General features: G+C 46.7%; 1 protein-coding gene across 1 annotated transcript in view; it reads right to left on the bottom strand.

Annotated features, from left to right (window-relative positions):
* The window catches only part of PLRG1 (pleiotropic regulator 1), an 80,336-nt gene extending 68,381 nt beyond the window's left edge, over positions 1-11,955 (bottom strand). The window contains exon 1 of the mRNA XM_068269550.1: positions 11,843-11,955. Coding sequence (XP_068125651.1) covers positions 11,843-11,872 — 30 coding nt within the window. The 5' untranslated portion in view covers positions 11,873-11,955. The remainder of the gene's footprint in view (positions 1-11,842) is intronic.
* Positions 11,956-12,747: the final 792 nt, after the last annotated feature.

The following is a 12,747-nucleotide window of genomic DNA, read 5'->3' as shown; positions in this document are numbered from 1 at the left end:
AAAACACATTTAGAATAAAATAATTCTTGGCATAATGTCCCACCTAAAGAAAGCCTAATTAGTGATATAGATCGTTTAATTGTGATAAGTAATGATAAAGTTATAGATGAATGAATGGAAGGAGCGCTGAAAGGTGAAAATTGCTCTGGTGGTCAGGGGGTAAACCCCCTCAGTGGTGAAGTGGTTAATTCAAAAATTTTGGTACTTATCCGTTAGCCGGGCGCATCCTGCAGGTGGCGCTAATTACTATCCCCCTCCAGGCCGACATGGACAGTAGGGAAAGATGTAACTCTGGTGGAGTTTTGTCGCCACCTGCCGGATGAGCCCAGCTAACGGATAAGTACCAAAATTTCACTTACCTGGGGCTTCCTCCAGCCCACCGTAGGCTGCGAGGTCCCCCGGCGTCCTGCTGTTGGTGGCTCCGTTACCGGCGACAGCCGGGCCGACACTTCCTGGATCTGGATGCTTGGCATCATCATGCCGCTACATGTCATCACGGCGGACGGCGTGACAGTCCTGCGCATGCACGGTTCAGAGTTAGAAAACCGCGCATGCGCAGGACTGTCCCGCCGGCGTGATGACGTGTAGTGGCCGGCGTGATGATGCCAAGAGGCCAGATCCACGAAGCACCCGTCCCGGGGTGTTGCCGGTAACGAAACCGCCAGCGGGACGCCGGGGACCTCGCGGCCTACAGTGGTCTGGAAGAATCCCCAGGTAAGTGAAATTTTGATTTAAAGTACTGTTCAGGATCCCTTTAAGTTGATATAAAAAGTGACCTTTGCTACAAGAACCAATGTCATCAGTGCACAAGGCATTTTGCAATAAAATCCTAAGGATGCACAAAGCAATGCAAATAATTCAGTTGCTACAGGTTATTGCAAATTTTTATGAAAACTCATGTAGCTTGAAAATGTATGAAATTAAAGAGACTGAAGCGAGATTAAAAATCGCTTTTTACCTTATATTCAACAGGGGCATGTCATCTCTGAATTTCCACGCCACTGACCATCCCTGCTGAACTGCCATAACTTTTTTTATTATTAAAGTGAACCTTAACTCTTGCGCAGGACAGAAGGAAAACAAAGACATCCACCTTGCATGTATCTAGAGTTCAGCCTGTCTAATTCCACCTGATCCGTGACTAATCACAAGTTGTAATTTGATCTCTCAGATGTGTCAGCTGGCTGCCTTGGCAGAGCAGATAATTTGTAAATACAGGATGTTAACCTTATGTCTGCTTCCATAAAAAGCAGGAAGTAGAAAATGCAAATTTATTGCAGGATTTGTATCAGCTGTAACAAAAATGTTTTTATTTAAAGGTTATTATATTGTTGCTTATCTTTTACAGCAGAGAGGAAGCTCTGCATTCAGGTCCACTTTAACGCTCAGTGCACACCAAAAACCTCTAGTAGATCCTCAAAATGCTAGAGGTTTTTGGAGCAGATTTGAGAGCGATTCTAGGCATGTTTAGAGACGTTTTCTAAACACGCCTAGCGTTTTTGGGAGCATTTTTGTGTAGCAGATTTCATATATTGTTACAGTAAAACTGTTACTTAACAGCTTCTGTAACAAAAACGCCTGGAAAACCGCTCTAATCTGGCGTTTTTCAGAGCGTTTTGTGTTTTTCCTATACTTAACATTAAAGGCAGAAATGCCTCAGAAATCCAAAAAATGCTGCAGCCCGGGAGTTTGCGTTCGGGAATAACGAGCCGCTCTGGTGTGCACCGTCCCATTCACTTTCATTAGCCAAGCGGTTTTCCCCCTGCAAGCATTTTAAGAAACGCGCAGAACCGCTCTGGTGTGCACCAGCCCTCACTGAAGGCTACAGCCTTTCTCACAAGGGAGGCTGAAGGCGGTGAATACACCACCTGTCAGCTGCCCCTGTGCACTAGCAAGGCACTGGTGAGTGCTCAACAAGGGTGGTGAGGTGTGCAGCACACTGGGTCACATCTAAGCCTGGCCCCAGCTGCCCTCAGGTGCAACAGTTGGTTTGGAGTTATTTTTACCCCTGGGTAACAGCACTGCGTGTCAAACACTGACACAGGTGGGATTACAAATGCTGCCATTAAGCTGAATTACATTTCAGCTGGATGGTGCTCAGTGGCTGGCAAATGGAAGCATGAACTGCGCTTTAAACTGCATTTCCAAGCTACATACATTTGCTTAATTCTGAACCAACTTGGAATTATTTCCCGCTTATAGATCATTGCTATGATGAGTTTAGGTTCAGCTGTTTTGAAGTTTAGGTTGCTGCGGTGAAGGAGCAGTGGCTGCCATAAGGTAATCTTTCTACGCAGCAAGACAAGGATAAAGAATACGTGAACTTTACTTCATATGTTCACCTGCTCTTTAAAGTACTAATTACTTTAAAGCAAAATTTCAGGCCCATAAAGTCGATACCGCGTTTTGCTTTCCTCCCAAGGAAAATAAAACTACTGGCGAAAAATCCCTTTTCTGTAAATCAAAGAACAGATGCCGCAGGCTGCAACTGCCAAGACTCTAGCCTCTGTTTACTGGGGCAGCATAGTGGAGGAGATGTCTCATATGGGCTTATCAGAGGTAAAAACAGACAACTAGCTTGTAACTTGCTCTGGAGCCAATATGAAAAGCAGGAAAAGGCAGTACACAGTGCTGTCCTGTCACTTCAGTTGACTGCAGCTTTCTTTTATTTTTTAACAAACGACATCCTATGCGATTCACCTTCACATTTGATCTGACCAATGTTGTGTCTCCATGCTCTGAATGCAATAATCTATTTAGAGCCGATCGAATGACATATGAGCAGTAGCCAATTCCTGCGCGATCGCCCGATATCTTGCATCCTGCTTGATTGACTAAGCTGGTCGATTCGACATGAAATCAGCCACTTTTCATTGATTGGGAATTTTGGAACACACAATTCCCTCTCGATTCTATAAAATGATTGAACGAATGGTCGATCGTACAGCAAAATCGCTAGATGTATGGCCACCTTAAGTCTTCTCTTGCCTTATCTCCTGCATGATCTTAGTGAATTGAGGCCAATGTGTTAAAACATTCTAACTTTTACGTGTTGGCGTACCTCTCTGCTTTTTATGTACACCAGAGATTGGGCCTGAACGATTTTAGGAAAAAATTGAATTGAGCGATCTCTTTCCTTCAAATAAAGCTTTGCTCCCCATCTGTGCCTCTCTGTCCCCCTCTCTCTTTGTGCACCTTCTGGGTCTCTCTGTGTCCCCTTTCCCCCAAGCTGCAGCAGTACTGGACATACCTTCCAGCACGAGTCCAGCGATGCCAGTCTATCTACTTCACCTCCTGCATGATCTGATGCATGGCATACTTCCTGTATGTCATGTGACGGCAGAGTCAAGAGATGGCGCGGCGAGAGAGGACAGAAAGTATTCAAATCCTGTCAGAAGGTATTTCCAACACTGCCGATGCTGCAAGCCGGACGTGCCAGGACTTAGGGGAAGTTTGAAGCTGCTTCTTCAAACTTCCCAATTTGGAAATAAAGTAATTGCAGAAATTGCCACTTTGACGATTCAGAAATTGTGAGCTTGGTGATCACGCTTTCGATTTAAATTCGATTTATCTTTCAGGCCTACCAGAGATACATTTTAACTACCTGTAAACATGCTGTTGAGTAGCTGTTGAACAAAATTGAAAACTAGCCCTAGGTAGAAGTACTTGTAGAGGGTGCAGAAAGGAACAAAGAACACCAATCGGGCCCTAGGCCAGGGGTCCTTCAAACTTGTTCAGTCAAGGGCCGGGTCAATATACTTCAGACTGCTGGGGGGCCGGGTATACATAAAATGATGTAGAAAATATAACATTGAGCCTAGGTATTGTAGACAGCGCCTATTAACGTGGGCAGCCCTCATGTCTCGCTTTTAACCAGAACAGATGTTATGCCCCCAACTCAGCAAGTGCAGTTATGCCACCAACACAGCATGTGCAGACAGTATGCCCCCCCCCCCAACTCAGCAAGTGCAGTTACTATGCCCCCAACTCAGTATGTGCAGACAGTATGCCCCCCAATTCAACAAGTGCAGTTATGTGCCCACAGTATGCCCCCCCCCCCCCAACTCAGCAAGTGCAGTTATTATGCCCACGAACTCAGCTAGTGCAGTTATTATGCCCCCGAACTCAGCTAGTGCAGTTATTATGCCCCCAACACAGCATGTGCAGACAGTATACCCTGAACTCAGCAAGTGCAGTTATTATGGCACCAACTCAGCAAGTGCAGTTATTATCAGGGCTGTGGAGCCGGTACAAAAATCTTCCGACTCCGACTCCTCAGTTTCTGAAACCACGACTCCAACTCCGACTCCGGGTACCCAAAATTGCTCAGACTCCGACTCCTTAGTCTAATACTTAACAGGGCTGTGGATTTTGTACAAAAATCATGCGACTCCGACTCCCCAGTTTCTGAAACCATGACTCCGACTCCAACTACGGGTGCCCAAAATTGCCCCGACTCCTCGACTCCGACTCTACAGCCCTGGTTATTATGGCACCAATTCAGCAAGTGCAGACAGTATGCCCCCAACTCAGCTAGTGCAGTTATTATGCCCCCAACACAGCATGTGCAGACAGTATTCCCCTCAACTCAGCAAGTGCAGTTATGCCCCCAACAAGGCATGTGCAAACAGTATGCCCTCCAAAACAGCAAGTACAGCTATCGTGACCCTAACATAGCAAGTCATTTGTCAGCCATAATGTCACCCAATGACATGCAAAAGCCTGCAGCACAATCTCATACCCACACGATTTCTGTAGAAACATATGCAGTGCAACCCTCCATTTCCCCTCCGCAAAGTAACCATAACATTCCTGCACAGTATTGACCAAAATATGGCAAATCGCATGAACTGCAAATTATTCACCCCTACACATGCACACACACACACACATTGCCTTTACATTGCATCATTACATTACTTTTAGCCCCAACCCCCCTTCACCCCCACACCGACCATGCCCAGAAGAGAACTCCCAGCGGCAGTCATTCATTCACGCAGTGCCCAAAGAAGTCTTTGTGCGCTAGACAGTGGAGCATACCCAGGTGACAACCTGCAGTCAATTGGACTGCAGTGTCACCCGATGTGGAATTTGATTGGAAGCCAGCGAATGGCTGCTTCCTGGTTTCCATGTGCAAGGGTGGAGCCAGCACTGCTATTCTATATACGGGCCACTAATATTTAAAGATGCAGCTGGCCACATCTATGAATAATACATTTGGTGTGTGTGGGCCGGTAAAAAAAAGGCTCAGTTTGAAGACCACTGCCCTAGACAGTCTAACTGTGGGTACATGTAAGAGTAATGTGCAGGTACTCAGCAGGAGAATGAGGGATTCTTCATATCACACATTCTGTTCCAGCACTGGCTCCCCTGTAGCAGTATCTGACTAGATTAGTAAAATACTGCTCTCTCTGCCACCGAAGGGAGGCTTTGAAATCGTCGGGCCACTCCATAGTGCGCACGCATGAGCGCCCTCTCTCGTGTGCTCGCACATGCGCAGCATGGAGCCGCCTGTCTTCGCAAGACTCGGCTCAGAAGAATTCCAAAGTCCCCCAAAGAGTGGGATTCAAACACAGGGGCTGCCACTGCAACGAAGACACCTGGAGACGAAAGGCTCATTAGGACCCAGAGCCTTCCCTCTCTTTAGGTAAGCATCTGGTTTCTTTTTTTTTTTTAAAGACTCCCATTAGCTTTAAGGAACATTTTGGGGGTAAGTTAGATACCTCAGTACAGGGATAATCAAAAGGCTTCCTCCATCCCCTTGCTGAGCAGTGCTTTTCGGCGCCGCCATAGACTATAATAGGAATCAGTCTATAGCGGCGCTCAGTGAGTAACGTCGGTGCCGCCAGAGGACGGAGCCGAGGTTGCTTAAAAAAAATCCCAATAATTCGGCCTCCAGCAATAGCTGGAAGCCGAATTATTTCATTCCCTACCATCCATGGCGGCCTGGAGGGGGAATAGTAATTAAAACGGTCCAGACTTGTGCAGAAGCAGGAGGAGCCTTATACTGGCTGTATCCTGTGCCCAAGTCTACTGGCGCCGATTTCAAATGTACTCTCCCCTTGAGCTCTCCGTTCTAGCACTGAGCCCCTCTGGACCTATTTGACAGCGGCTTGGGCAGCCTCCACATCCCTTTGTCCTTTAAGGGGACCCTGAGCAGGGGGCACAGGACACTTATGACAACAGGCGTAAGGACGTGTCGGGGGCATGCATGCGCAAATTCAGCCAAAGTCGCCGGATTACGGGAGCTGCCAGCGGGACCACAGAAGGGAGCAAGAGGATGCCGGGGAACCTTGCAGGCTATGGGGGCTGGAGGAGTCCCTAGGTAAGTCCAGATTTCCTTTTTTTCCCCACACTGATCAGAGTCCCTTTCCCCTGGTTTCACAGTGGGACGTTAAAGTCCCACGTTACAGCAGCCAGTAACGCAAACTAACTCACAGCACTGTAAAATCAATGTGCTGTTCACAGTGCACACGTTGCGTTACATAGTAACGCAGCACATTTAAACAAAGTGCTGCATGCTGTACGTTATACTGGGCTAAGCCATGTTAGACTGTTTGCACATGCTCAGTAATGTTGGAGGAGGAGGTCTCCCCCCTCCTTCTCCGCAGCCAGCCACATGGCTAATTAATATTCACTGCACTGTGGTGACTCGTGGTGGGACTCGTAGTGTTGTCCGGATCATGAACGAATCGTTCATTTGATCCAGATCTTTTTTGTGAGTCGAATCATCCGGATCATCACAATGAAAGATTCGGGTCACAGTGGATGTCTGTCTGGAAGAGACAGGAACATACAGAATGTACAGTGCAGGGAAAGTCCTGTCCTGCTAGTCATTTCACCCAGTCTGCTTCCCTAGTAAAATGATTCAAATGATTCGGTTCAAAGATCCGGATCTTTTCAATGATCCGATTCAAATGATCCGAACCCTTAAAAAGATCCGGACTTCCTATCACTAACCTGGAGCAGCTGCTTTGAGAGCTGCATAACGCAGCTCAATCTGACGTCCAACTTCAACACCACCATGCGTTGCGTTAGGGGCACGTTATGCGACCATAACGTCCCCTAAAACGCAACGTCTTGGTGGGAAAGTAGCCTTAATGTTACATTGATATGGCTGACATTACTTAAATTCCACACGGAGAAATGATGTCATACAGAGATGGTCAATAAGATTCAGATAATTCTTAGCTGAAAATAAAAAATGTATGCAGCTTGAACACAAATCAGTCAAATCCCTCCTCAGCTATATCTTACCGGTCCATTTTAAAGCTGCATCATCTAGCATAAAAATTCTGCATAATTCTGCATCAAGATGGATTTGCATCTCATTGACCATCCCTAATAACCTACTGGACTTTCCATCACTGTCCTGCTATAACTGTTTACAGAGCCACAAAGATGTTTTATGACTTCCGACCAGTCTCCAGGAGAACTGCAGAGATAAAGCACTGAATTAATCTGTGCAATAAAATGCAAGTAAACAGGAAAATAGGCATGTTCTAAGTAGGATAGGTAAGGTATTCATACGTTTATCTCACATTTTTACAGTAAAACTGCCTCTTCATCAATATTACAGACTACCCAGCAAGCTCATGGTGAACCCGAACTCCTAGGAGTCTGTATGGCCTGGTGCACACCAAAACCCGTTAGCAGATCCGCAAAATGCTAGCAGATTTTGAAACGCTTTTTCTTATTTTTCTGCAGCGTTTCAGCTAGCGTTTTGCGGTTTTGTCTAAGTAGATTTCATGTATTGTTACAGTAAAGCTGTTACTGAACAGCTACTGTAACAAAAAACGCCTGGCTAACCGCTCTGAAGTGCCGTTTTTCAGAGCGGTTTGCGGTTGTCCTATACTTAACATTGAGGCAGAAACGCATCCGCAATCCAAAATCTGCAGCAGCCCGGGAGTATGCGTTTCTGCAAAACGCCTCCTGCTCTGGTGTGCACCAGCCCATTGAAATACATTACCCTAGCAGATCCGCACCCGCAAGCAGATCGCAAACAGCAGCGGAAACGCTCCGGTGTGCACTAGGCCTATGAGGCTACTAAGGACCAAAAAGCCTTCTGGCTAAAATGTTAAAGGACTTCCGAGGCCACAGGTCTGAAAAAAGTTAAATACCTTTTCATAATCCAGATCCATGAAAGACGCCATCCCTGCCCTCCCGTTCATTCCGCCATGGCTCCCGCAGTAATACCAGCCCCGGTCGGGTCCCGACCCCTCCGAACTGGCCGGGTTATAATTCTCCCCTCAATATGGCTGCCACAGATTGCCGCGACTGCGCAGTACGCTTAGACGCGATTGCGGCTGCGCAGTTCTAGGGCCTCCTCCCGATGCATGCACGCATATTGATGACGCGGCGGGAGGAGGCCCTAGAGCTGTGCAGCCGCAATCGCGTCTATGCGGACTGCGCAGCCGCGGCAATCTGCGGCGGCCATATTGCGGGGGAATGAGAACCCGACTCGTTCAGAGGGGTCAGGATCCGACTGGGGCCAGTATTATAGCGGGAGCCATGGCGGAATGAACGGCAGAGAGCGGATGACGTCCTCCATGGATCTAGATTATGAAATGGTATTTAACTTTTTCACATTTGTGGCCTCAGAAGTCCTTTAAAACAAAACAGAGCCACATTAATCCATGGCATGCACTGATGAGGATCAACCAATCCGAAACATTCATCTTTATCTTATTTTTATTATTTTTTTCCTTAGGTTATTATTTGTTAATTATTTACAGGCTTCTATTTTAATCCTCTTCTTGTTATAAATCTCCCTGTATATTAATCTGTCCTTATAGATACACATTTGTTCTTTCTAGTAACAACTTATGTCACTGTATACACAGACGTACTTCCTAGTGTGGGTGGCGTCTCTGCATATCCATCGCCCTAGTAACAACGAGGTGGGAGCGGCTGGACGCAGGACTCGGCCTTTTGGGGCGGAGTTTCTGTGCCCGGAACCGATCTCACTGATTGCGCAATGATGGAGGCGTATATGCATAACTGCCGCCTGCGTACCACGTCACTCGATGCGGTTCCCCGTCAGGTCCGCCTTGGGCGGGCCGGGGTGACGCCGCACGAGTGTCATTGCGCATGCGCTGGGTAGCGGAGACGGTCCCTGCATGGAGACGTGGGGAGAGAGGGGAAAGATTTAGCGTCCAATGGACGAGCGGACATAGAGTTCCCCATCAGGTCCGATTGTAATATGGACATATGTGATTGGGCAGTAGTGTTACTGCACTTGATAGGCCGCTCGCCCAGACATGTGAGTATATAAATGATACGATTGAACCATGTATTTATACTATGCCTTGCTTGACAAAGGAGGTGTTCCTCCGAAACGTTGCTGATGGCTATGTTTGATCTACTTATGCAATAAAAGAGCAAAGAATACGGATGGTGCCGGTCATTCGTCACATCTTTTTCAAGCTAACACATCATTGCATTTCAGTGGTTCTAGAGGTGTGGCTTATTTGCATATTTAGCAGTGATGCATCGTGGGAGACGCGCTCACTCCAATCCGAATTATCACAAATACCTTCTATTTTAAAGGATACCAAAAGGGAAGGTGCAGTGGGTAGGGGGGTATAAACTAATACTTATTGTGCCTTCCATTCCATTCTGTCCTGTTACATCACTGCATAGCCACAAGGGAACAGAAGGAACATACTGAGCAGCGCAGTATGTCCAGGTTTGGAGTCAGACAGAATAATGTGCCTGATTGTAGGAGAATGGCAAGTGATGGAGGGGAACAGGAGGAATGGTAAGTATTTGTTTATACATACATACATACATACATACATACATACACACACACACACACACACACCTTTAAGAAGGCAAACTTTTGTTTCGTCAATATAAAATGTTAATAGTTAAATGGGAAGCACAGTGGCGTAGTGGTGAGCTCTCTCACCTTGCAGCACTGGGTCCCTAGATCTAATCACAACCAGGGCATTATCTGCATGGAGTTTGTATGTTCTCCCCATGTCTGTCTGGGTTTCCTCTGGGCACTCCTGTTTCCTCCCACATCCCAAAAACATAAAGGTAAGTTATTTGGCTTCCCCCCAAAATTGGCCCTAGACTACAATGCATACACTTCCACTGGCGAACTGAGGGGGCTATTCCGGGTGTCTGGAACCTCCCCCCTGCACTGAGCTGTGTATTCAGCCAGGGAAGCCCGCATAATATAAACAGCCTCATTCTCCCTCCCTTCTTACTTCTGGTGCCTCCATCCAGCTAATAGATTGAGAGAGGCAGCCCAGCTTCCCTCACAAGAAGATGCAGCCTGCAGTGAGAGAATGTTGATTATGGAGTCCTGGACTCTCCACAGCACAGAAGTGTCAGACATGATGAAATTAGAGTGCAGGCAAGCTGGTAAATATGCACAGCATGATGCAGAGCTTGCCTGGACTCAGGGTCTGTGGGCAAACATCTGTCTGGTCTCTCCCCATTGTTATAATGACTGCATGTGTGGGTAAGGTGTTTAACAAGCTGAAAAGTTTTTGACAGTCCCTAGACTCCAGGAGGGCTTCTTTCTGACTTGTGTGAGAGACTGACAGGGACAGGAGTCCGATTACAGGCAAGTAGCCTGTGTGATGTGGGACTGCAATACAGATAAGTTCTCTGCTCCATCTCAGGCTATTCTCAATTTCTCCACTCCTCTCTCTGGGCTAGTGCACGCCAAAATGACAATAGCAATCGCTAGCAATTTGTGAGTGTGATTTTGTGAAGTGATTTTCAGAGCGATTTTTGAATGAATTGCTCAAAAACATGCTACATGCAGTATACCTGCGATTTTGAAAAAATCACAACGCTGCTGTGGGAACACCCACATAGGGTAACATTAGCCAATCGCTTTTCAAATCACTGTTGATTTGAAAAACGCTCAGAAGCCCTCTTGGTGTGCACCAGCCCTCCCTCATTCACCTTTGTTTCCCTCTTCCCCTAGTGCTGGCTGTGTGTTCTTGTCATACAGGAAAGCTAAATAAAAGTGCAATCCTGGTGAGGCAAAATAATATTATTTAGTATTTCTATAGCGCCGCCATCTTCCGCAGATGCATATATCCCTGCATCATATGGGTATCGCTTGCGCTATGTGACACTATGTAGCATATTCCACTGAATTGTCCAAACTAAATCTCCTGTTCCTCTCTCGGGGAGTTGTTCCAGCGCTGTACCCCGTTCAAATTTGCTGCTACCAGAAGCCCTCAGAAACACTTGTGTCCTTGAGTACTTCCAAAGATAGGCAGCTCCGTAATACGGCAGCGCACTTTTGTACATGGACAGTATGGAGCCACCTGTATTCGGAAGCACTCGGGGACATACGTGCTTCTGGACCTTTCAGGAACCCCCCCCCCCCTTAAAAATCCTGCGTTTGCCCCTGACTTCCTGATACATACATAGACATATTTGACTATGGTAGGGATTGAATTGTGAGCCCCTCTGAGGGACAGTTAAGTGACAAGACTATGTACTCTGCACAGTGCTACAAAAAATGACAACACTACGAAATAACAAATAAAGTGGCCCTTGACAGTGTCACACTGATCCACCGAAACTTTTGATTGAAAAAGGGATGAAATAGAGGCAACAGTCACATGGCTCCTTCTTGGATTTGCAAACAACACGTGGCAGTCTGAACGAACGAGGGATGCGATGACCAGGATTGTCAGTAGTTGTCTGGCACCAGGAACTGATAAGTACACACTGGATAATACAGTGCATTGCTAAGTGCACTGTGCTGTGTAGGCAGACATGCATGGGGAGGACAGATCTGCACACACCATACAGAGCACAGCACTGATCACATATATAGCAATGTACAGAGGCTGCAGCTGCTCACCTCCACTGCGCCCCATTCCCGCTGAGACATCCCGGCACACCTCCACGCGAGCCGCTAACCGAGAATCGCCGCTAAATCCACACAACTCGCACCGGATGGGACATCAGAAACCCGGAACAGCCACAGGATAATAGAGCTGGAGGGAAGCACTTGTGAGAGTTTTCTTACAGCGACACCTGCGGCTGGGAGGAGTACGTGCAGCTGTGTATCCTTGATGGGTTGTCAACGTGGTGTGGAATGAATGAAAGGGCATGTTTCTGCTAAGTTCTTAATCTTTGAACTTAGGGGTTTCTTTAAACTTATTGCAGATAATTCATAACAGTAATAATATGTTTTAGATAGGGAGTTATAAATCATATATAAAAAAACCTGAATGGTATTTGTATTTATAATTAATTAAAAACAAAAAGTTTGTATAGTATCCATATTCAGTTACTAACACACATCCAAGTAACTTACATCCCATAGACTTTACTATCCCCTCCCCTAACCCTAACCCTTAACCCTCCTGCTATACGTTTGATTGTGAGTGTAGGCTCATTCGACGGGTAGAGATTTCGTCGGAACAGGTTCTCTCATGAAGCAAGGTGAAATATTTGCATCAGGCGCAGAGATTGCAGGGGCAGCATGTTTGTACTGTGTTTACACTAACAGCATGCAGAGTTGGAGAGTGAGGTGAAGAGGTCATCATTGGGGAAATGCAGCTTGTTGTGCTGTGTGAGGAGTTTGACAGTGAGTGAGGGTGAGGAGGCAGCAGTGTTTCATTTGACTTGCACAGCAGAAGGAAGGATGTGGCACTGCTGTCCTGACTGAGGAGGAATGGAGTGTGTGAGGGTGAGCAGTTTGCTTGTCATAGACTCTCAGGCCGCCAGTGTGCTATTATGTTGAGCTGCAACATTTCATGT

Source organism: Hyperolius riggenbachi, chromosome 1 (genome assembly GCF_040937935.1).
Source record: "Hyperolius riggenbachi isolate aHypRig1 chromosome 1, aHypRig1.pri, whole genome shotgun sequence".
In the NCBI taxonomy this organism is placed as follows: domain Eukaryota; kingdom Metazoa; phylum Chordata; class Amphibia; order Anura; family Hyperoliidae; genus Hyperolius; species Hyperolius riggenbachi.
This window is presented reverse-complemented; position numbering and strand designations above follow the sequence as displayed.